Genomic DNA, 26,545 nt, shown 5'->3' with positions numbered 1-26,545 from the left:
TCATTTTGTTTATTTTCTTTGGTTACATTTTCTGACATCAGACTCGGACTTCTCTTGAACTGAATTTTAATGTGCGTATTGTTATGCGTTTACTTTTCTACATTGGCTAGAGGTATAGGGGGAGGGTTGAGATCTCATAAACATGTTTAACCCCGCCGCATTTTTGCGCCTGTCCCAAGTCAGGAGCCTCTAGCCTTTGTTAGTCTTGTATTATTTCTAATTTTAGTTTCTTGTGTACAGTTTGGAGTTTAGTACGGCGTTCATTATCACTGAACTAGTATATATATTTGTTTAGGGGCCAGCTGAAGGACGCCTCCGGGTGCGGGAATTTCTCGCTGCATTGAAGACCTGTTGGTGACATTCTGCTGTTGTCTGTTCTATGGTCGGGTTGTTGTCTCTTTGACACATTCCCCATTTCCATTCTCAATTTTATTTGTTAACTTCTACACTTTTTTAAAATTTAAATCCCCTAAAACTATAACTGTTAAACAATGTATTTCCTATCATTTATTATGTTATGAATTTTTTTATTCAGGACATTATTGACATTGATTTTTCTGTGAAGTCTGATTCTCTTGCTGCAGAATGGAAAGGATTTTACCATCCCCACTTATCTTTACATTATAAAGTATGTGTTGGAATGGTGAAAGGAAACTGTGATGTTGCTACAAAAAACAACATTGACAGTTCGACGCATCAACATGTATTTAAAAACTTACTGCTAACAAACTTTGAGGTATAATATCATTGTATTAAGACAATTGAAGTTAACCAGTGTTCAAATATAATTAATCGTTTATAAAGAAAAATCATGGTATGAAACAAGAAATAGATATAATCGCATGACCTAAAGGAGCGATGCCGGGTGCGTCGATACAGTAAGCGTCTACAGCTATGCATGCATCTATTATGCGGGAACTTCCCATCTTTGGAATCTGTAAATATTTTAAATATTTTATGCGGGAAAAAATCAGATAATTAGTAAACTCAAAATAGTACGCATATAATTAATCAATGTTTCAGGACAAGGAACTATCATACTGATGCCATTCATTGTTTGAAATTATATTTTTTTAAAACTCTATCATTGTGTTATTTGATTAATATTCAAGTGAACACACATTTTATTTCACACATATTTGTCAAAATCGGTCCGTAAATTAGCTGGTACCCTGTCTTGCAGGTGTCAGCACAGTCATTCGTTAACTTTATCTACTTTTCTTCAAATATATTTCTTTTCAGTGTTTACATTATTCATTATCTCTTTGGCTGAATCATTTCTTTTCTCGTATCTATATTATAAGTTATCTGTGCTTTAGAGTGCAAGTTTACCACAAAACAGCTTATTGTCTACATTTCTCAATGTCACGTTTTATAGCTATGATCGAAAATACTCAAAAAATTAGATCAACTATATTATTAACAAAAAGACGAAACTATTTATTACTTACGTCGCCTATTTTGTCTCAAAACTTTAGCAATGCAATATAATTCAGTTCATTTATTTATCTTAGTTTATATACTTTATTTTACTTTCATTTTCCAGCATTCAATTGTCCATCATTTAAGTTTATTTATCATTTATTAATTTTATATTAATCTGATTATTTCAGGCAAATGACGATCTACATACTTTTGTTTTCAAATTATAACTCTTAGGACAAGATTTTTCAATTTATTTTTTTTCGAAGATGGATTCAATACGATTATTGTTCTTTCAACGATGTTAATTTATCTGATAGGCGAAGTGGAATTCTATGTTCATATATTCATCTATTTTAGCAGTTTTCACCCTCTATGTATTTAATCAAATTACTAGGGAGTAAGCCTACATTTCTGATAGATTGCTCGAACTCCAAATCTACCATGGCGTCATACCCATTTTTCGGCATAAGCCCGTTTTCATTGGTAGTTTGCTCCGACTCCAAATCTATCGTGAATCATACCCTCAAAGTAACATGACTTAAATATTTGTTTTATCATTACAACGTTACTGATTCATTACTTATTTTTGGACAAGTTTTGACAAAGTGTATAATTGCTTACTCTACAACAGTTTGATTACCTATTAAGTTTTTCAATTTATATCAAAATTAATCTTTAAGAGACTATTTATGAAGTTTTAGTCACATTTTTATATGAGTGGCGAATCCATATATAGCACTTATGTTAAGGGTGTCATGAATTCCCAAAAAATTCTTATGACACAAACAACCTTTATTTCTCTTAAGTGGAAATTTACATATTAATTTGAACTCAATATTCAATAGCAATCAATGCAGCACACAATGCAAACTTACACATTTATTTATTCTATTTATTTATACATCTACTATCTTTGTTCCTTGTGGAACTCCGTGTCTTATCTTGGCATTGCCTTTTCTATGGACTGATGATCCACAAAAAGCTTTTTTTTTTATTCAAATTTGTAAACAACAAACTTTCCTATACAGATGTTTATTTTATGTACTTTTATCTTTTGTAAGTTAACATTTGAGGCATTATTTTATGGTTCTCATATAAACAGAGGCATTTCTTTTAATCCTTCACAGTTAAATGAATATAAACCGCTTTATAACTTTAACTTCCACACAATATTACATTTTAAATTTCTCCAATGTTCTATTTCGTATTTGTTTTCGTACACGAATCTTTGTACCTTACTTTGTTTATTATAATTCATTTCAAAAATTTCATATATTTTTTTTTTTAGCATGTCTATTCTATTTTACATACCTATTCATTATTTAAAACAATTTAAAAACTTTTCTTTACATACAAGTTACAATCAAAAGTGCCTTTCTCATTCGGATTTTTTTTTATGTACATATAAAACCTATTTAACAATTTCTGGTTATATTACGTTTCAAATAAAACGGCAAGTAATGGCAATCATTTTCGTTTAATATTGAATTAATTTTGATCCATTTTCTAAAGTATAATAACCAATTTGAGGGGTTTCCCGAACCATTGCATATAGCAGGTCTGCTTACTACATTTTTATTCTGGTTCACAGTCTAATGAACCAAATAATTTTGCACGATTTTATATAGCAGAACTGGACTTAGTTTTACACGTGAATATTTTGTTACTCAGTACAATAGCTTTTCTTTGATCTATGTTTTAATGAATATCTCGGATAAAGGAAAAATTACTTGATCTTAATTGTTCATGTCTATTAATTTCAAAAAGTATGTATAATTATCTTTATGCCTTCTAAGCTGACACATTTATCAATTAGCTGGGGGACATTTTTGAGACAACGTTATTAAATATGCTTAAAAAGATAAAACACTTACATTGATATCTTTAGGAGATTGTTCTATAAACAAATTAAATTCTCTTATTTTTTTTTTATTTACGTCTATTCCTTGGTCAACTTATTTTATAATTCATTGATAAATATTCTCTTTAACTTCTGTGCATTTTTCCATTATCCAACAAAACTTTATTTATAATTTATTAGTAAATATTATCGTTAAATATCACGCATTTTTGCATCATTATACATAACCCACCATGCGAATGCAGATAAGACCACTATTCTGGTATGTAAAGATCTAGGACTAAATCGCTAGTGAGTTGAGACACAGACATATCGTATCGGTCAACTAATATCAGTTGTTCTTCCTTATAACTCTGTTGGACTAGTTTTTGTGTAAGTAGCACATCCCTTATAATGAAGTCAGTGTGAACATGCACGAGCGAAAAATATATTCATTGAAATATGTTAACGCCATTCGATTGGGCAGATGTATACTACTGCTGAGAAATGGAAAGTTGAAATCATCATTTTGTCCTATATTCTAGTTTGAAATCTTCCATCTGTGACAATTTTGAGGAAAAGAACAATATCTGAAGCAGACCTTCTTGTTTTGTAGTATCTTTTTTTCTCAAGTTTCTCAAGTTCGCTAGTGATGCAAGCACTCATTGAACTGTGAGTTTTTGAGTGACAGTACATTATCAATATTTTTGAATAAACTAATTTTGCAAGCTGCTATTTTTCTTTTTTGTATTTGATTATGTTTTGTATGCATTTAGCTTCAAAATCAAGTCGGTCATTAGGCATGTGAGTCAAATAAAAAAAATTATTTAGCCATGAATATATAAGTTAAAAAAAATACTGATACCTCAAATGGTATAATCAGGATAACTTTAAGAATACACATTGTGATAGTGTATGTTTTTATCAATTTAATATAAAAAAAAAGTAATTCTGTGTAGGCAATTTATATATTTAACTGTTATATTTTCAAGGAGTTTTTATTTTATGATTTCTAGGGACACCCGGTTTGCTAGGTTTTGTGTTTGCATTTTCTTGTCCCTGAATCTGATTATTCATTAAGAATTACTTATGTTAGGGATATTGGCAATAAATTTTCATCTTGAAAATATGCGAAAATTCTTTAAATATTATTTTACTTTCAGAAATACTACGTAACCGTCGAAGCTGTTACCAACTCTGGTTCTATCAAGAAATCATCAGACGGAATTACCATTATCAACAATGCTACAGAACTATCGGGAGTAATCATTAATGATGGGTCTCTATGCGCAGGTGTTCTTTTCTTTCATAGTTTTGTTTAAAATTCCCCATCACAAATTTCTATCCCTAGAAATAAGTCACGAGCAAAGTAAGCCTACAAACCCTGTTCTGAGATGTTCAACAACGAACTAAATATTATTAACAATACTTTTGTTCCATGGAAATCGAAATTTGATATTATATTTAACTGATGGCATGGTTTGTGTTCGTACATTTTTTGTATGAAAACATAAAATCTATTTTTATTCGCTGCAAAACAGGAGCAAAGTTCGTCGAGGCTTGCTTTCATCATGTTTCTAAAGCTTGTATATCTAAAATGTATCTTTTCCTTTATTGTACGAATAGCTATCTGCTTAAAAAAATTTGATGAAATAGTTTAGTGTATATGTAGGGGATGTATCATTGATTATTTTGTTGTTTGCGTATACCTAAGTGTACAATGGCGGATTTTCATTGAAAAAATTGACTGAAAATCTAGTATTTTCATTATTTAAAACATGGGTCGAATTTACTGTTGTTGCAAATATTTATAGAGACGTATGTCTTTTTGATTACTTCAGTAGGGCCGAAACAAAAGAAAGTCCCGATACTAACGTCCGTTCGAAAAAAAGAGATGTTTTGCAGCGCATATAGCCGCATCTAGCGTGAAATAAATATGTCATTAAAATGTAATAGTTAAATAGTAAGTGTGCATTGTTATGGAATCTAATCAAATTCCTCTCTCTAGAACTCTCAAAGAAAGATGACTACCTGAATCTTTTTCTCTTTTATTCTCATGATTACACTTTAAACAACAGAGACAGTGATTGTATTCCTTAACTTTAAAATATTTTCACTGTTCACTCATTGTATTCATGTTATACGTTTTATTACTGTAATGAATATCTTTGAAAAATAAGAATGACCATAAGTTTATAAATTATTTCAAGTCAGTTTTATATACGGTATTGCTTTGTTGTAGACCCAGTTGTCTTAAATGGGAGTCATCATATACGGGTAAGTCTAAGACAGCTAATGATGTTTATTATGTAATTTCTAAAAAGAAATTCAAATAACAGGGAAGATGGAGAAGATACTCCAAAAACGTAACACAAAAACAGAGTCTTATGAAAACGGACAACACCATGCAAAATAACAGTAGTTTTATCAGATATTCAAATCGTATACATCCATCAAAAAAAAAAAAAAAAAAAAACACTCATGGAATCGCATGATCTCCAAAAGGAGCGCGACCGGGTACGTCGGTAAGGTAAGCGTCTCATTCATATCATGTATCACCGGCCATGGAATTCCACAACCATTCATTGAAAAAATTGTCAAAATCGAGTATAGGATACAAGCAGTAAATTTATAGATAAGACGACTAATCGGGTATTTATAGATCTGAGACAGAGAAAACATGTCGCTTGTAAGTTGAGACATAAACACATTATATAGGACAACAAATCATTTATGGTGAAGAAATACTTACGTAGTATCAGTTTCAGTCGTTTCTCCTCATAATTCTGGTGGCGCAGATTTTGTGTAATTAGCACACCCATACTTATTGAAGTCCGTATAGTGTGAAAATGCACGACATTACGTATAAAGTGAGATATATTAATGATTGGGAAGTTGAAATCATCACGTTAGTCAAAGATCGTTTAATAAAGACGTCCATCTATGTCAATACCGAGGCCAAGATCATGTATATCTATTATATAGTCATTTTATAAAATTTACTGCTAACAAAATTATAAATTATTCTAAATAATAAGGATGTTCTTGTCCCAGGCAGAAAACCCTGGCCGTGTTAGTCGCAACTGTTTGGAAGTTTTGTTCCTCGGTGCTCTTCAGCTTTGTACTTGTTTTGGCTTTCAAACTTTTTTCATCTGAGCGTCACTGGTTGGTCTTGTGTGGACGAGACGCACGTCTGGCGTATTGAATTTTAAGCCTAGTACCTTTTGTTAACTATTATTCGTGTGTTTCTTTGTCCTATATGTTCTCCCATTTATTTGTATTGTGGTCCTGTCATGTGATGTTGTCGTTTTGGTGTTGTGTTTGACGTTGCCATAAAAGCGGGAGGTTTGGCATGCCACAAAACCAGGTTTAACCCACCATTTTTTTCTAAAATGTCCTGTACCAAGTCAGGAAAATGGCCATTGTTATATTATAGTTCGTTTCTGTGTGTGTTACATTTTAATGTTGTGTTTTTGTTGTGTCTGATGCATTTCCCTCAGTTTTAGTTTGTAACCCGGATTTGTTTTTATGTCTATCGATTTATGAGTTTCGAACAGCGGTATACTACTGTTGCCTTTATTATTCAAGATATTGGTAACATACTGATAAAAAGATCAAGATATTAAGCCAATACCGATGAAAAGACACGCCATGGTCGATAAAGCATTACATAGAACACGCATAATTGAGATACGAACTGCCACAACTAATTTGTTTTTATTAAAAATTTGATGAAAAACTCACCAATAACGTTACTAGTCTATTTTGAATAATATTCTAAATGTTTTACATTATCAATTATTTTTCACAGGATATTATTTATAGATGCAAAACCGATATAGATTACCAAACCTCGACTACAACTCTTTCAGCTAAGTGGGAAATTCTGGACGACAAACTAAAACAAATTGTTAGAAGTGCATATTGGAGCGTTGAACAACGATCTCCAGTTGGAGGTATGTTTTTAATTTGTTGGGAGATAAATTATGGTATACTCTGTCATCATTTTAAATGAAGAGATAATTTATTAGAAAGCACAATGACTTATATTGTCCATTTACATTCCACTCCAAATTATTATATACATATTGGTTACATTGAGCGTCACTATATGTTTGTAGATATGTGGCTACAGTACAGCGACTTCAGTTATATAGGAAGCCAAAGTCATGTGATAGTGAATGAGTTAGATCTACAGCCTGGTTTGACATACAAATTTACGGTAAAACTGTGTGCTGACGATGTATGTTTCCAAGCGATCAGTAGCAATGGTGTAACAATTATACCGAGTTACCCTGTAACTGGTTCTATTGATGTGAAAATAGAAATTCAAAAGGTGATTATTTATATATAAAGAGGACTGTCTTAAGGAATGGCGATATCAAGGGGAAAAAAGCAACAAACTGACAATAATGAATAAGAAGGCAATGGGCAGGTGACGATCAGTATTATCATCAAACTTTAAATTATTCAGTGAGAAAACATAGAAAAAAATGTTCTTGTGGTTCATTTATCTATTGCTGATATCTCTTGATTGAAAAATGACAAGGTCATTGAATTTTAAAATATTGACCAGAGCCTTTAAATCAATAGACCATATATTCCACAGCTATCTACCAAAAATTTAAAAAAAAATCGCTTAAATAGGAATAGATTACATTTTGTAATTTGGGATTTTCACCCACTTGAATTATCAAAATACTTCTACACACAGATAATTCAATGATTTATGATAGTTTATACTGCATGTTTAGTAGCTTAAATGTCTACGAACTAAGAAATGTTTCGTAGAAACTAAAAATCATAGAACACTGTAATACTTTACTTTTGTCACAAAAATATAGACTGTTTTTGTCAAAAAGCAAAATTACCAATATTTAACCTCTAAAGACCAAAATGAAGCTATAATATTTTAAAAAATAAGTCACTTTCTTCTTTGTTTCAAAAACAACAACGGTGGTTTTTAGTGTTATAGTTTCACTTTAAATACAACTGAGACTATATTTAACATTGCGATTTTAATTCGTTACTCTCGAGACATATACGTTTGTCTTCCTAGGATATCTCTGAGGCACTAAAAAGTTTGAATAAAAAGAAATATGCACAGATACTTCAGTTTAAGGACCAACATATCAATAGACACTTACTTTAAAGACTGATTTGCAGCAACGATTTGAACCATCCTTAAATTAAATTTTTTCAGTCGTTTGTTTGAAACTGAAATATAGCTTTTACCATTGGTACCTCAATTAGAACTTATTGTTGTCAAAGAGAAAGTTTGCATTGCACAAGGTCGTGCTTTTCTCGGACTGTTTTTGACGTCTTTACAGTTGATCTGCCGGATGTGTATGGATTGATATGCGAGAACATGATATTATTTTACTTGGCTTTGAACTAGCTTTCAGTAATTGCGTGTACTCTTAGATCGGTACTTTGTGTCATTTTTTCTAAATGAAAGTTTTTGTGTGCCTTTTACCAATTAGTTAAGTCAAGCCAGTTGAAATATATTTTTAGTTTGTTCTTGTACTGTTGTACTGCTACATTACTGTCCGTGGTAAGGGACAGAGTTAAGCGCTTGCAAACAAGTTTACCCCCCACCCATCTTTCCATTTCCATTACATTCTGTACATGCCTGTCTCAAGTATGGAGCCTGTAATTCAATGGTTGTCGCTGCTTACTGTCCGTTATATGTGTTTTTTGTTAGTGTTTTGTCGTAAATCAGGCCGTTGGTTTTATCGGTTGAATAGTTTCACATTTTGCCTTTGATAGCTGACTTTTGCTTTTGATAGCTGACTGTGATGTAAGGGATTTGCTAATTGTTGAAGGCCGTCCAGTGACCTATAGTTGCTTACATTTTGACTCTGTTGCTTTGTTGTCAAGTTGGAAATCATACCACATCTTCCTACTTTAACTCCTAACTGTCTAATTTTTGTGCAATATTATTTATGAATGGTACAGGCTTGAAGTATTGCTTACGATGATAATTTTCCATAAAAGCCTTGTTCACTGAAATTTTTACACATGTTGCCTCAAACGCACGTGTAAATATTAAAAACGTGTCGTGCACATCGTGTATATATACGATGGGACATATATAACACGGGCTTAGTAGACTATTTAATCAATGGTATTTTAACCTAGACTTACAGCAGTAGTTTGATATTAATTTCAGCTCATAGTGACCATTACAGCTATGTATGACCCAGATATAGAAGACAGATCGGAAGCAATAGATGCAATGGAAATATATGAATGGGCTATATATGATGGTTCATATGGAGGCGGATTGTTTGAAAAGTGGACTGAAATAAACACCATTAAGAAAATAAACAACACTCATGTAAGCTAAATAAGCATAAACTTTTTAATTATTAAGTGCTTTAGTTGTAAAAATTAAATCATTTTAATTCATCATTTTATGCTTATATTATTATTTACAGTTAAAATGCAAGCTTTCAAACAACTGCAACTGTATAAGAATTAAATATTAACATAGAAGTATTAGGATTCATATCCTCATTTGCAAATTAACGGTCATATAAACTAGAAAACTCTTTTCTTATTTGATTTCTTATTTGAACTTATTGTCGGGTTATCTCAAACAATTAATTGAATTAACACCTTGATCAACTGAAATTTTTTATCATTAGGTTGAATTTGATATAACTCTGTCCGGCGAAATAGATTTTGCGAAGTGCAAGCGTTTATATATCAGAGGAGCTAACAAAGCTGGAGTTTGGTCTGTTGTGTCAACCGATTTAAAACAGTGTCATGTAGTTGACAGCCATAGTCAGATAAAAGCGAGAAAAGTAATCGACGCACTTGGCGAAGCAGGTATCTATCTTTTTTTAAAAGTTTAATCGGTAAACAAACGTTGAAACTATAAAAGGGCAAAAACAAAAGGACAATCAAAATGTATGCCAATGATAGACCGACGAAACCTTGAAACAAAATGAAATAACGAAGAGAAGACAAAGTGTCAGCCAATAAAACATTATTTAGAAAACCAAAGACTGATGAAAACGAACTCCACCATGAAACTGAGTGTATTCAAGTGCTTCGGAAGGAATAGCAGATTCTGCTCATCATGCAGTCCCAGTCGTATTGCTTATGATGGGCCATACTAATAGTATGCATTTCATTTTATATAGAAACGATTTTCTTTATAGTAATATCATTTACAATTATAATAAGACTGTTTTAAGATGTCTTGATAAAGACAATTGAATTGCAAGGTTTTCTCTAAATTGGGTTCCAAAAACTTGCTCTTTGTTATTTCAAAATTTGGAGTTTGAATGTCAAATCTTAAATTTATTCAGAAACTTTATACACAAGGAATAATTTAGAGCTTTGCATATTATACACACACCTGTCTATCATAAAAGATTCTATGTTGCCATTTAGAAATGTAGTCGTCTTTTTTTCTTAATTGTTTCGCTGAATTATCTTTATATTGACGTATAGTAACATATTTTATTCACAAACATTGACGAAGATGTTCTGCATAAACCAAGATAAGGATTAACTTTGAAATAATATCTTTTAAAAATTAGATGGTTATGAAGATGGTATCGGCGGTGATGTATTTCTTGAAGAAAATGCAGCTTGGATACCAACGGATGTAGACTATACGCCTTTCAAGAATGTTCTATCTGCTGTATGGCCTTCACTTAGACATAAATCATATCAGTGGGGAGTTGTTGAAGTAAACAGTAACAATGCACAGACGTTCTATAAAGAATTCACAGATGTTGTGATTTCCGATCCGTGCTCTCATCCGAATACAGTGCTATGTGGACAAACAGGTAATGTTGAATGTGTACGGATTGATAATTTAGTCTTAGATGCATGATATTTTTTATTAGTTGTTAGTGGCTTTGAACTAGCTTTCAGTAACTGCGAGTACTCTCAGATCTGTACTTAGTGTTTTTTTGTTGTTTGGATGTACAAGTATCCGGCCACGGCCACTTGTATTTGTATTATTTGTATTTTTATCCTTCTGATGAGTTTAATAAGCCTCTTTCAACTGATTTTAATAGTTCGTTCTTATGTTGTACTGTTACACCACTGTCCCAGGTTAGGGGTAGGGTTGGGATTCCGCTTACATGTTTAACCCCGCCACATTCTGTATGTATGTGCCTGTCCCAAGTCAGGAGCCTATAATTCAGTGGTTGTCGTTAGTTTATGTGTTACATATTTGTTTTTCGTTCATTTTTTGTACATAAATTAGGCCGTTAGTTTTCTCGTTTGAATTGATTTACATTGTCATTTCGGGGCCTTTTATAGCTGACTGTGCGGTATGGGCTTTGCTCATTGTTGAAGGCCGTACGATGACCTATAGTTGTTAATTTCTGTGTCATTTGGTCTCTTGTGGACAGACGTCTCATTGGCAATCATACCACATCTTCATTTTTAAATGTAATCGTTTTCGCATAAAATATAGCTTATGCTAAAGATTGTGAACTCATTCAAGTATTTTGTCAAAAGATTCAATGTTTCTGATCATAGAATTGAGAATGGAAACGGAGAATGTGTCAAAAAGACAACAACCCGACCAAAGATCAGAAAACAGCCCAAGATCACTTACGGGTGTTCAACGCATCGAGAAAATCCAGCACTCGGAGGCGGGCTACAGCTGGCCCCTAAACATGAATTAACGTTATTCTGTAAATTTGAGACAAAGAAATAACGTTATTACATTCAAGTTCAATGCTTGGTTAGACAAATGACGGCTAGAAACAATACCAGTTTACAAGAAGTTATCATAATCTTATCATTGTCACTGTTAAGTGGACAACGATGTGACAAGTAACGTCAATTAACGATATCTTTATAACTCTCAGACTATTTTTGGTATATTGTCATTGGTATCAAATTGTCAAAAGTGTTTTCAGAGGAATAAAAATATTGTATGTGCTGATTGCAGTGCAATTTAACAAAACTACATTTTATTACTTCAATATCCTTTGTAATTTATCATTATTGAACAGGGAAACTGTATAAAATAACATATCGAACAAATTGTACAATACACTTCAATCCATTACAGACCAAAACTACGCAAATATACATTTTAATGAAACTGAATATCTAACACATGGAAAACGGTATTCAGTATGCGTTTATGCACCCGAAACTGTGATTGAACATGAAAAATGGAGAGAAACATTGGACACGGTAACATCATGTAGTGATGGTGTAACGGTTGACTTAACACCACCTGTACACGGGAAAGTGTGGATTGGGCCTGATCCACTCGTATTTTATCAGGTAACTTTGCTCATATTCGTTAATACTGTAATAAAATTTACAGATTCCAGGTTGATGTTAAGAAATATATTATCAACTCCGTACTTTATTTGGCCTTTTTAACTTTTTTCTATTCGAGCGTCACTGATGTAGTCTTTTGATGACGCAACGCGCATCTGGCTACACAATTTTATTCCTGGTATCTATAATCAGTTTATATACATATATGGAGTAGAATTTGTTAACCCTTACGGAGCTCCTGGGGTCAACCACGATTTTTTAGTAGGGTTCGTGCAGCTTCATCTTTTTTTTTCAATGTTCTTTTTTGAAGAAGAGAGGCGAAAGATACCAAAGGGACATTCAAACTCATCAGTCGAAAATAAACTGACAACGCCTTGGCTAAAAAAGAAAACGACCAACAGACAAACAATAGTACACAAAACACAACATAGAATACTAAAGACTGAGCAACACAAACACCACCAAAAACTGGGGGCAATCTCATGTGCATCGGAAGGGTAAACAAGTCCTGCTTCACATATGGCACCCGTCTTGTTGCTCATGTTAGTACAAACCCGGTAATAAGTCTACTGAAGGCTGTTTTTTCGTTTTTTTGACGTGTAAATGTCCGTTTTATTTTTTGATTAGTTCTTATTCTTCTACTTTTGATTTTTGATTGTAACTTTGGTGTGTTTTGCCTTTTTTCTACTTTCAATATTTGGAAATTATTAATATACACAATAAACCATGTATCTCACGGGTTTTAGTAGAACTCTATACAGATAATAAGCTTGATGGCAAAACTTTTTTGTTGGAGAGGATTCAAAATTAAAAGGGTTGTGCAAAATCTGGCGAAAGCTACTTATGCCTTGGAGTAGAAAAATATGAACTAAATAATTATTGCTGACAATTAACTGATGGACACAAGTCAGAAAAGCGCGTTGCATCTACGCAAAAACCATCAATGGCAACTGAATTAAAACGTTTGGAAAACCAAGATAATTACGAAGTTGCATAGCATTCTAAACAAAATAACTCCAAAACGTTATGCAAGTTCTGACAGAGGTAAAGAGAGACAAACTAGCATATACATAACGAATAAGAAACGACGTGTTGGATGTAACTATACTTATGTTCCTGCTTTGATTTTAATATCGTTCCTTGGGAAAAGATTGATACGAAACTAATAATAATAGATATGAATTGACAAAATTCAGTAGAATACGAATATACTAAGAACCAATTCAGTCCCTTAACACTCTATTTAATAGATAACATTGTTTTCTTAAAGACGTCTTCATCAGATATCACTGTGAGTTGGGATTCTTTTGTTGATGTCGAGGAAGAAAGACATGCCATGCACTCATCTGGAATCAAACAATACTTTGTTTCAATTGGTAAGCCAGCTGAGAAGTAGAACATCGAAAAACTACTGTTGCCTTACTTTAAGTGAATAATTTGATACTAAATATAATTCTACCTCTATATGCCTAATACAAAAAAGTTTGTTTCATTAAAAAAGGGAATTTCAAAATAGAAATCGTTAAATATCTTGTTAAAAGTACAATTAGATAATTTATTTTTAATTATTTTTCCAATAACATTTCCATGTATGCTTTTGTTGTAATGAGTCTTGTTATGAAGAAATGCGTGTCTGGTGTACTAAATCATAAGCCTGGTATCTTTATAAGTATTTTGTCTGGCAATACAACACTATAATCTATCATATTTCTGATAATTTTAACCAAACCAACACTGTTTTTATGCACTAGTTATAATATACATTTATTTAGGGTCACCTTGTGACAAAAAGCACTGAACAAGTTCTGTATTGCAATGATCAAAAGTTTGTGGATTACATCCGAAAGTTATAAAATGTGACGAACAAATTTCTTTTTCAGAGTTGCATAGGTTTTCATTGATTATGTACAGTGCACTCTGGTGGTATTTTTTAGAGAATATGATTGGAATAGATAAGGGCAATAGAAATTGTTTAATACTATTTATCATTTATTTTTTCATAGGTTCTGTTGAAGGTGGTGTAGATATTGTTGATAACCACAATGTTGGTTTGACTAACCATATGTCCTTCCATAATCTACAACTTCAGAACGGTCACAAATACTTTGTCACTGTAAAAGGTAATACCACATGATTATATACCACAAGACAATAAGTAGTAAGATTGCTACGGCTTTATAAAGTTATTATTGAAATAGTTCCTTTGCCATAAACGAAGAAGCAGTAATCAAAGTCAATCCAGATTTGTTCAAATTCTATTTTGTCATATCATCATTTAGTAGTTATCGTTCAGTGTCAAGAATGAAAAGATTAACTAATTATATCAATGGTGTTCATTTCACTGAACTAGATCCGTATTTTGACAATTGATGTCTCTTCAGTGATGCTTGAGGGCAAAATATTTCATAAAACAAAACCTACTACAAAAGTTGAAGAGCTGATAAAACCAAAAGGACCAAAAGTAAAGCCAAACCCGTATAAGTAATCATAAAAAATAAAAACGTAAATCATATTAAGTTACACGGGTACCAATAAGTAAAAACTGAATAATCAGAAAATATTCTTTAAATGTTTAAATTACTTAATTGGAAAACAGAACATTAAGCTTTGATCTTTCCAAATTAAAAAATCGTCTATTTGGTGAAAATCGTTGACCTCTTGGTGTGTTTTGCTGTTTTGTTTTTTCTTTCTTTTTGATAAGAAAATATGACAACAGAGTCTTCTGTGTATTGATAGCACCCAGAAGTAAACGACAGGTTTCAGTTTTTTTTTAAATTGACATGACCACGACTACCGAATTAGCTTGATATCGTTAGCACTTAAAACTGTAAATCGTCTTGGCAGAAATCGACATGTAAATTTCAATAAAAAAAGGACATTTTGGCAATAACTCGAATTAGAATATATATTCTGATAATTTTATATTGTTTTCATTCAAACTTTTCGAAACAAAAATCTCTCAAAGTGATACAACATATTTAAATCGCTGTAGGGAGTTAATACAAGTTATTTTGAAAAATGTAAAACAATAAGCATCTGCTACAGTTTTGTTAACTTTCGACAACAAATTTAGTTTTGCGTAAATATGAAATGATAGCTCCGTTCGGATACATACAACGAAATATTTCATACTGTTATAATGTTCATGTTATAGCGTGTCGAAGTAATAATGCCATAACACTTCTGTTATTGTGTCTTTGATGTACCTTCTTTTTTTTTGGGGGTGGGGGTGTGGGAACCTCGGTGCCTTACGTCAAACTAACAAAATGCCGTACATTAAGCTTACAGCTAATCAATAAATTGGCAAGGAATTTTATTCAGTACTGGTTTATAATCAGATTTTAAAATTTACTTTTATAGCATTTTATTCTTTTCCCAGAAAGATATTCATTGCATTAGGCTACTTAATGCTGATTTTTTAATCATAGGTCTTGACTTCATAAACCGAACTGCAGAAGTACGATCGTCTCCTATAACTGTTGATACAACACCACCAGAATTATCAGGAGAGTCAATTTCTATCAAGGGTAGACTGATAACAAATCTGACTGTAATACAGGCTTGGTAAATATCTATATGTAGAATTTTTGTTTATAGAAACAGTATGAAAATAATAAATATTTTTTTTAGCACGAAGTAAAATATTTTTTGTAGATTCGATCTTTTAAAATTGTTAAGCAAATGTTGAAATACTATAAAATATTAAAATATAAAAATGGTAAGGATATTATTTAACGGGATAACTTGTTTATATTTGATAAATGTATGCATTTCCGTAGTGTAAAACACGAACCTTTTTTTTTCCTAAATATTAATTTAATTATAACAGTTGGGAAGACGTTTTTCTTGATGTTCAAAGTGGAATAGATTACTATACATGGGGAGCAGGTTTACTTAGTGGTCAAGATGATGTCATACCGTTTTCAGAAACTCAGGAAAATTGTGGTGTGTCCGCAGATGATGTAAATTTTGATTTAACAGAAGGCCATCCATACTTCATAACAATTAAGGTAAGAAACATGTATTTGCCAAAATAATAACATAAAGATTTGGAAAAATAATCATTTTGATTTACCACTTTCCAGCAATTCAAATAAAAGTAATACGGATTCAACGATTTGCCATATGAGGAAAATACCCGTCTCAAAATGTATATGTCTGAAAGCTGTTATGTTTGATGTCAGACAATGTATTTTCCTTAAAGCTCTAAATCTGTCTCATCCTTAAAGCTCTAAATCTGTCTCAAACGGAAACAGTTGCCAAAGTTTGAGACAGGGAATGAAAAAAAAGAATTCATATATTGCGAGCATTACTTTTAATGCCATGATGTTTTCAAATTACAAAAAAAAACGAGCATTATCTTATTATACATCAGACGTCAGTATAAAAAATAATGCTCCTTCAACATGAGACTGTGAAATATTAAATTTTAGATATGATTCCTGTGGCCATGTTAATACTGGCGACCTCAACATCGTTAAAAACTTTCTGAAAAATGACCAAAATATCGTCCGCCATTGAAAAGAAATTTGAAAGAGTGTCGTCTGCTCGTTAAAGACGCTCTTTCATTCTATTAGGAAAATTTGTGTACACGGCAGAAACCCGATAAAAATATCTTCATCATTATTTGAACAGATGTATGAATATTGTGGATATTCGAATATATCATTTTGTAAATAATTTAGATATTACAATATGGGTTACTAAACGCCCATTTCTAGAATAAGAAATAAATTTCAGGTACTCGCAAAGCGTATTTTGTTCGTACCAACCGAAAGAACAGCCAACAATGTGGTGGTGGTATGACGTATATACTACACGGAAGTATGAACTTATAAATTCTTCTACATTCAGGTCCGTGTGCTCCGAAGAGAAACAAATATTCAACTATATCTTCAACACACTATATCTAAGCTTAAGCCCCCCCCCCCCCCCCCCCCCCCCCCTGATCATTTGAATGTCCCTACTATGTAATGTCTACCTAAACTACAAAAATTAATGTCAAATATCGTTTCATCTTGGCTTCTCCTAAGTGTTTTACAGCTAATCTTTCAGTGCGTTTAACTAGTTCCCTAAATATTATCAACGGACTTATTTTCAATTTTTTTAATAAAGCATATGAACATCATGGACTTAATAATTTTGGAGTGTCAAAAACCAATAGGATGTTCTAGATAAATAATTTGCTTTTGAAAGTCCGTTCAATTCTGTAGACAGCTTTGACTTTAAGACACTAAATATTTAGGTCTGTTTTAGTTTTATCAGCTCTTCAACGTTTGTATTAGGTTTTGGATTTTCTAATATTTGGCCTCGAGCATTACTGAAGAGACATTAATTGTCGAAATGCGCACCTGATGCAGTAAAACCGCGTCATATAGCTCTTCAGCTGTTTCGGTTCTTATACATCTTTGGCTTTCAAATATTCGGCTTTGTGCGTTCCTAATGAAAGTAAATCCACAAATGCGCTTCGAATGCATGAAATTTATAACGTGTTGTTTTCATTTTTGAAAGGCATTTAATCGAGCACATCTGTCCACTATTAAATCATCATGGGCCTATATATATGATATGTCACCACCAACTGCCGGTCATGTCTATGATGGCAGTAACAATACACCGGAATTACTTACAAAAGATATAGATTACCAGATGGATATGACGCACCTATATGTTTACTGGGAAGGTTTTCATGATCCACATTCTGTAATCAAATATTACAGTGTCCATATTGGGACATGTTCTGGTTGTAATGATGTATTGGCTGAACAAACTGTTGGAATAAATACAGGTATATTGTTCGTATTGAAATCAAAGAGTTAATATTGTGGGTTCATTCACTAATGCTAACAAAACAGATATACAAATTGTAAAATATATATTAGTTATTAATGGAAACATGTTAATTAAAGTTCTTTTAAAATAAATAATATTACCCAAATCTAAAAACGATTTGACTCAATACACTGCACAACAGAAAAAAACCACATTAATATTTATTTGTTTTATTATATTAAAAAGAAACCATGATCCATAATAAAAAGACAAACAACGCATTACAAATCACAAGAAAATTAAATAAATATTGGGTAACATTAGCCCAACCAACCCAAAACCGGAGATGAACTAAAGAGCTTCAAAAGGTTATTCAGCTCCTGCTCCCTTGATATCACCCGGCGTGCTCTTCGTGGTAAGTAAAATCATGTGATAAGTAAAGTCATGTCACAATAGAGCAAACGAGGACAGAATAATGGTTTCAAATGGAATATATCAAATCGGACAACCAAATCATGATTATATCCGTAAAACTTTCCAATAAGAACCCTTAATTCAACAGCTTACTTGTTAGCAGCAAATTTATCAATGAAATCATAATAGAAAACGACATCCTTGGAATATAGTATCACCTTGGAGACATAAAGTCTATATACAAATACAAAAGAGACAGAAGATACCAATAGGCTATTCAAACTTATAAGTAAAAGACAAACTGACAACGCCATGACAAAACAAAACAAAAAAAAACGGCGAAAATAGGAACAACACTCTACGGAACAAAAAGACTGAGCAACACAAACCCGCAAAAAATCGGGTAGATAGAGATGTAGCTTCGAAGAAATTCTCAAAATGGGGAAATTGAAATCATCTGTTTTGTCGTTAAAAATTCGTTGAATTAGATTTTAAGGTATAGTACTATGTGGTAACTTTTATTTCAAGTTCAGGAGAGTAAATAATATCCACATCATCATTGTACGTTCAATCATTCATTGTATAGAAATCATCTATAAGCGGAATGTAGATATAAGATAATGGTATTCTCTTCATTCTTCATCAGAAAACCCCAGAATAGAAAAATAAGGAGGTATGATTATCAGTGATACAACTGTCCACCAGAATTCAAATAAGTGGATATAAACAATTATAGGTCAATGTACGGTCTTCAACAATGAGAAAACCCCATACGTTATAGTTGTTTATAAAAGACTCCGAAATGAAAAAATGTGAAACTATTCAAACGAGAAACTCACAACATAATTTAGAGCAAAGAGCAAAAATAATTAGGAAAATAAATATGATTGACATGAACCAACGACAACCAATTAACTACAGGATACTGCCTTGGGACAGGCACATAAAGAATGTGGCGGGGGTACACATGTTTGTGGGCGCTCAACCCTCGTTTTCATATTAATACTGGCACTGGGTTGAAAAACACGCTCAACGAAAATAACAAGTATAAAAATCATATTACATATTAAAGGTCTCTGTTACAGAGAAATTTGGACACATTATATTTGACCTAAAAGAAAGCACAATCTGTAATCTTAACGATTTCTGAAAATTAAGTTTACGTTTAAATAGAAGTAAAGCATACTTTGGTAAATATAAGGTTTTTTTTGTCATCAATGGTATGTGCCTCAAAATAGAAACTGCATTAGAAACATCATGATGAAAACATTACGTTACAAACCGTAACTGTTGTTCTTTAAAACGTTGAGATAACATTCATTTTTAAAAAAACACTCAGTTGAAAAAGTAAAAGTTTATGTATTCAAATAAAAATTATTTTATGTGTCTATATGTAATTTTACAAGTTGTTAAACCATTTTCCCTTCTTATTTTTTTTTTTTAGATTTTAACGTCCAAAACCTTAATCTTCAGGCTGGTATCAAATACTTTACCACTGTCACTGCATGTAACACTGGAAACCTATGTACATCTGTTACAACTGACGGTGTTATTATTGACAACAGTCAACCTGTCCAAGGTGTAGTACAAGATGGTGCATATGAGCATGATATTGAATACCAGTCGACAAGGTATTATTGTAAATCGAGTACCGTGATCATATTAAAATCACAGTTGGCCATGTTTGCCTTTCCATAGCCAGACAGTTCTTGCTTTCATAAACATATTTATGTGTTATATAAAACATGATTTTACTTTAACATAATTGGAAAACAACAGTTAAACTGATAGAATATCATTATAATAAAAAAAGATATCATAACGATCTCGATCCTGATAAAAAAATAAGCATTCAAAGGAAGTGAAATATTATTGGCTTTTAAACTACAGATTAAGAAAGGCTGCAATAACTTTCATATGAACTATTATAACATCTGTTTACAAATCTCCAAAAATACGAATAGCTAGCAGTTCATCCTATTATTATTTTCTTTGCAGAAATTACCTGACAGCAAAATGGTTTGGATTTGTAGACTCTCAATCTGAAATTGATCACTTTGTTATTCGTGCTGGAACATCAAGAGGATCCGGTGATGTATATCCACCCACGATTTTGACTTCTTTCGATATGATTTTATTGACAGATTTACCTCACCAATTACCTCTTAATCATCGCATATACATAACAATACGTGCCTATAATAAAGCAGGTTTGTATATGAAAATAATACTTGGTATATTCGTGCGTCAGACGCTACTGGAATTACCTTCATCAGGGGTTATAAATCAAATCAGTATTGAAGCACCGACTACTGATCGTTGATGAGCGTATAGCGATTATATACCTTTACGAAACATGAAGAAAAGGGATTGTGCACACGTGAATGAGATATCCACTTTATAACACAATATGACTGGGACATCAAAATTTTGGCATAAATGAAAATAATACTTTAAAATTTTCGGTCCACTGCAACGCTTTTATGAATTAACCTGCATCACTAACACTCGAACTTTAGCATTTGAAAGTCAGGGATGTATAAATACGTAGAAACGGTAGAAGCTATACAATAAAAAGTGCCATAAAAACATAGCGATATTCGCCCAAGTCAACTCAGCATGACGCCATAAGGAAGTTTCAACTCTAACTTTTTTCAATTTGTTTATTTATAAACGAGCCACTTTTAAATTGTATGTGAAAAATCATGTCATTGTCGAAGCACTGACTTCTAAGCTACCGATACTATCTGGGACAAACAGTTCACCAGCAGTGGCATCAATACAGTGCTTGTGACTGAAAATGATACTTTATAGATTTTGTGCGTCAGAAGTGCTTTATTAAAGTTACCTTCATCATGAACGGTTAAACTTAAAATAAAAAGTCAGGAATGTATAAATACGTAAAAAATGTTTGGTGCTATGTGAGAAGGAGTGTTATCAACCCAGTGCTAGTCATTGAGTATAACAGTTTATAATTTCTTGTATCCGCGGATTTTCCATGGCAAGAAAAATATTCGAGCTGCAAGTGAATTTCCATGTTGATTTGAATCTAGACAAATCGTGAATCAATTGAACAAATGATACCAAAGTTCTGTCATCAACCTCAAATTTATTAATAGATGAAGATATTAACTACGACAGCCACTGGTTTGATATACGTAATGGAATCACACAACCTCTTCTTTTTTGGGAACTTTCATAATTTGTAGGTAGTATGATTAACATATTCATGCGTTTCACGTAAAGAAACAGCTAAGATCTTCTTATTTGATAAAGAAACTCGAAAATAAAAGAAACATGTTTTATCATATTAAAACAAAGTTATGGTCAAGGACTAAAATGTTTTCTTATAAGCCAATTATAGCTGTTTGTTTTGATATTAATGAATTTTAACTTTTCATCCTTGCATTTTAGGTCTTTATTCAGAGTCAATATCCAATGGTTTCGTAGTTGACATTTCAGCGCCTGTCATCATCGAAAAACCTTCTTTATCAGGTCATTTTGGGCACCTTTTTTGATGGAACAACTGTCTTTAGATCTGCAGTTAGATTTCACTGGAATGTTGAAGACAGTCAGTCAGCTATACAAAAACAGTACTTTTCATTGTCATCACACATATATGGACAATTTAATACCTCTTCTATAACGGTGTGTTTTCTGGAAGGATTTTAACCATAAAAGTAGAGTCCAATCAAAAAGAAACAACTGAATAAAACTCGTATAAATTGTTGTATAGCACAAAATGTTGTGAGCGCAAATTAGCTAAACCAGATGCAGTCATTATGCTGCTTTCTTTGATATTCCTGAATTCTAACATTTCATCCTTGCATTTTAGCCGGGCTTCAAAGTCATTATCGAATTACCTATTCTAGAGGTGGCGTGATTCAGATGTGGATACTAAAAAATTCCAAAGGTCTTTTAGAGTACACACAATCTAAGACTCTTTCATCATGCAATAGTATTAAAACATTTGACTTTCTACACTTTACACAAGTATTCCCCATTCCAAACTAAAAGACAAATTGAAAGAGTTGGTCCTGCTTTGTTTCATAAAAAAAGAATGGCCAACGTAGATACAAGTATCTTTTCTTAGGGAGGGATAAATCGTACTTTGTAAAAAGTCACTCTGATTCAAACAAAAAATTCACTGATACCGACATTATCAAGATGCTTCATTTCTTGATTGATAACATATTTGTTACGTTTGGAGGACTTGTTTTTCAACAATTGGCATTCCCATGGGAACCAACTGTGCTCTTCTTCTTGCCGACTTGTTCCTTTATTCATGGCTGACTTCATACAGGAACTTCTTATGAAGAAGAAAAAAGAATTTAGCAGTATCCTTAAACTTTACTTTCCGCGATATAGATGGTGTTCTTTCACTAAATAATTCAAAAATTTGGTGACTATGTTGAACGCATCTATCCCATCGAACTTGAGATAAAGGATACAACAGATACAGTTAAGGCTTCCTCATATCTTGACTTACATCTAGAAATTGACAATGAGGATCGGTTGAAAACAAAACTTTACAACAAAAGAGATGATTTCAGCTTCCAAATTGTAAACTTTCCATTTCTATGTAACAACATTCCAGCAGCACCTGCATACGGAGTATATATCTCCAATTTGATACGATATTCTAGGGCTTGTATTTCCTATCATGATTTCCATGATAGAGGGTTGCTGCTCACAAGGAAGCTATTAAACCAAGAGTTCAAAGTGGTGAAGTTGAAATCATCCCTTCGTGAATTTTACGGACGCCATCACGAGTTGGTTGACCGTTTCACAGATGACAGCGGATATGTTCCAATTGTCGTAACTAAAATCCCACTCCCCCCTTTTTTCCCCGAATGTGACCTACCGAATTAGACTTATTAACGGGTTTGTACTAAATAGCAACACGACAAGTGCAACATGTGGAGCAGGATCTGCTTACCATTCCGGAGCACCTTAGATAACCCCCAGTTGTTGGTGGGGTTCCTGTTGCTCAGTCTTTAGTTTTCTATGTATTGTTTCGTGTACTGTTGTTTGTCTGTTGGTCTTTTTCTTTTTTAGCCATGGCGTTGTCAGTTTATTTTTTGACTTTAGAGTTTGAATGTCACTTTGGTATCTTTCGCCTCTCTTTTAGTACTTTATTCAGAGTCAATATCCAATGGTTTCATAGTTGACATTTCAGCGCATGGCGGGTGATGCATACATGGCAGGCGACCCTTCGTAAATTTTACGGTCGGCATCACGAGTTGGTTGACCGTTATAGAATAACCGTTTCACAGATGATATCGGATATGTTCCTTATGTCGTAATTACAATCCACTTCCTTTTTCACCACGAATGTGACCTACCTAATTAGACTATTTACCGGATTTGTAATAACATGAGCAACACGACGGGTGCCACATGTGGAGCAGGATCTGCTTACCCTTCCGGAGCACCTGAGATCACCCTCAGTTTTTGGTGGGGTTCGTGTTACTTTGTCTTTAGTTTTCTATGTTGTGTCTTGTGTACTATTATTTGTTCGTTTGTCTTTTTATTTTTTAGCCATGGCGTTGTCAGTTTTTTTTCGATCTATGAGTTTGACTGTCCCTCTGGTATCTTTTGCCCCTCTCTTACCCTGTCAACGCTGCCGATCTCGCTCCTTTTGGAGTTCATGCGATTCATTCAGTTTTTGTTTGTTACATTGATTTGTTTCTTCCTCGATTTACGAGATTTGAACATAAGCAAACTACTGTCATATGTATATATGCACAAAAGACCAAATGACGTGAATGTTATACTAGTAGTATTTTTGTGGGCCAGATTTTTTACAGTTTCACGAAATTAGATAAAAAATTAAAGACTTGCAAAACTATATATCCTATTTACACAGACACTTTAAATCTACTTATCCCCGGCTTAGTATATTTCTCGGATTTTGATTGGCTAACGCACGTCGTTCAAAAACCCATAGCCCCGGTGTTGCTAGGTTGGTTCACTCCGTAAAATATTCAGTATTGTCAAACTTATCAAATAACGGCCGGGTACCAGTCTATGGTGGTGCTAACCCATATACCCGGGCGTTGCTACCCATTACACAAGGGGAAATTCCTTAGTTCCATGGTTATTTCCAGTGAAATCTGTATATTATCTATGATGTCAGTAATTACGTAATCCACTAACGATTTTATCCTATGATGCCGATCATTTGCATTCATTTTAGTAAATGTATCACTTGGCTACCACGTCGTCAATGAACGGGACTACTGACCTAGCTATGCAAACGACCCACGTTGGCGTCACGCCGTCTATGACGTAACACTCGCAACATTGACCGCCTTTGATTATTTCCAGTTTCTCTGTCTCTGGATTAAAAACGTCTTATATTGGACTACCTCAAGGTAGAACCCTACATCCCGTAAAAAATATGTCAAATTTTCAAATTTCAATAAAACTTTGCTTTCACGTTACAATTTGTGCTAGAATTTTCCTAAAAATCGACAGATTTGGACTAAGACCGGGGATAAACTCGTTATCTACGTATCGCCTCAGGGTGTTAAAATACCCATATATACGGATATGAACGTAGATAACTTATATTATTGTCAACTACTCTATAAGTTATCATTCATCCTTGCCTTGTTGGTGCTCTCCACTCTTTCCAAAATTCTGGATATTTAGTCCGTTTCTATAAACGAAATGTTAATAGCTATACTTCGTAAGATTCTCCTTACGATATCTAAGTTGTTATTTAAAGCAGTGCTACAATACCAATTTTTTTAATTAGATTATTTGCATTATAGGCTAATATGAAATGTACATTTATAAATATATTCCTGTGGATGGATTATTATAAAAATCTCTGAATTTAACACTTTTTGCAGTTCATCTTTTTGACGTTTATAAATTTTATTGTATACTTTTAAAGGTAGCGGGAATAATTAGAGAATATACCTTGACAGGACTTGATTTCCCTGATGGTGGTTTATACTACATTAAATTAATTGTATGTAATAGTGCAAAGATTTGCACAGAAAGTGAATCTGACAGTATCATTGTAGATACCACACCACCAACATCTGGTTAGTACATGCTTATTTCCATTCTCAATTTTATTATACTTTTGTAAGCACAAATATGTAGAAATCTTTTTTTTAAATCCGAATACACTCAGTGTTACAAGAGGAATACACAGCATAGTTTATCGCAAATACCAAGGCACATGAAATTTTGAATAAAACTTCTATGAAAAATATATTATCTCAATTGATGCATACAAAGCCATGATGAATTTGTAGTTATCCTTGAAAAAAGCAACACAACTCTCTTCCTGTATTCTATATTAAACATACAAAAAGTAAAGGGGGTACAGACAAGTAATACAACTGCATTTGATGATCAATATACTGATATACATTTTATCCTTCAAAAGGCAATTATTTTTTTTATTTTGAGTACTTTTTACAGTTACGCCTAACATATCCTGCAGAGGACATCACACATATATTTATTTTGACTTCATTACTCACAAACTACATATTTTTTTCTTACTTCGCTTTAACTCATACTTAAAATAACTTTAAATGGAAATTAATTCGGCAATACACTTTTGGTTCTATAGCTCTTTGCCTGTTTCGGTACTTATACATCCTTAGCTTTCTTTTTTTTGGGGGGGGTTTAAGCGGTCCTTATGAAGGTAGCTCAAGAAAAGAGCTTCGGACGTAATCTAAAGTGTTATTTTCTTTTTTTGTTATGACAAATGTGAATTCAAATGGTTTTACGAGGTTTTTAATCTGCTAACTACTTTTGTCCATTATTACACACTAAATTGAAATGGTATTTTGGTTT

General features: G+C 32.8%; 1 protein-coding gene across 1 annotated transcript in view; it reads left to right on the top strand.

Moving 5' to 3' along the window:
- The window catches only part of LOC127709343 (uncharacterized), an 82,738-nt gene extending 56,963 nt beyond the window's left edge, over nucleotides 1-25,775 (top strand). Inside the window, exons 22-39 of the mRNA XM_052214816.1 lie at nucleotides 536-736; nucleotides 4,429-4,558; nucleotides 5,508-5,542; nucleotides 7,077-7,221; nucleotides 7,387-7,601; nucleotides 9,438-9,605; nucleotides 9,916-10,099; nucleotides 10,819-11,070; nucleotides 12,315-12,535; nucleotides 13,806-13,911; nucleotides 14,539-14,655; nucleotides 15,964-16,099; nucleotides 16,365-16,545; nucleotides 18,047-18,323; nucleotides 20,166-20,352; nucleotides 20,720-20,931; nucleotides 22,136-22,369; nucleotides 25,626-25,775. Coding sequence (XP_052070776.1) covers nucleotides 536-736; nucleotides 4,429-4,558; nucleotides 5,508-5,542; nucleotides 7,077-7,221; nucleotides 7,387-7,601; nucleotides 9,438-9,605; nucleotides 9,916-10,099; nucleotides 10,819-11,070; nucleotides 12,315-12,535; nucleotides 13,806-13,911; nucleotides 14,539-14,655; nucleotides 15,964-16,099; nucleotides 16,365-16,545; nucleotides 18,047-18,323; nucleotides 20,166-20,352; nucleotides 20,720-20,931; nucleotides 22,136-22,239 — 2,871 coding nt within the window. The 3' untranslated portion in view covers nucleotides 22,240-22,369; nucleotides 25,626-25,775. The remainder of the gene's footprint in view (nucleotides 1-535; nucleotides 737-4,428; nucleotides 4,559-5,507; nucleotides 5,543-7,076; nucleotides 7,222-7,386; nucleotides 7,602-9,437; nucleotides 9,606-9,915; nucleotides 10,100-10,818; nucleotides 11,071-12,314; nucleotides 12,536-13,805; nucleotides 13,912-14,538; nucleotides 14,656-15,963; nucleotides 16,100-16,364; nucleotides 16,546-18,046; nucleotides 18,324-20,165; nucleotides 20,353-20,719; nucleotides 20,932-22,135; nucleotides 22,370-25,625) is intronic.
- The last annotated feature ends 770 nt before the right edge of the window (nucleotides 25,776-26,545 follow it).

The sequence above is a fragment of the Mytilus californianus genome, unplaced genomic scaffold, assembly GCF_021869535.1.
Source record: "Mytilus californianus isolate M0D057914Y unplaced genomic scaffold, xbMytCali1.0.p SCAF_7, whole genome shotgun sequence".
Taxonomy (NCBI): Eukaryota; Metazoa; Mollusca; class Bivalvia; order Mytilida; family Mytilidae; genus Mytilus; species Mytilus californianus.
Note: the sequence above shows the minus strand (reverse complement) of the source record. Positions and strands in the feature narration are given on the sequence as shown.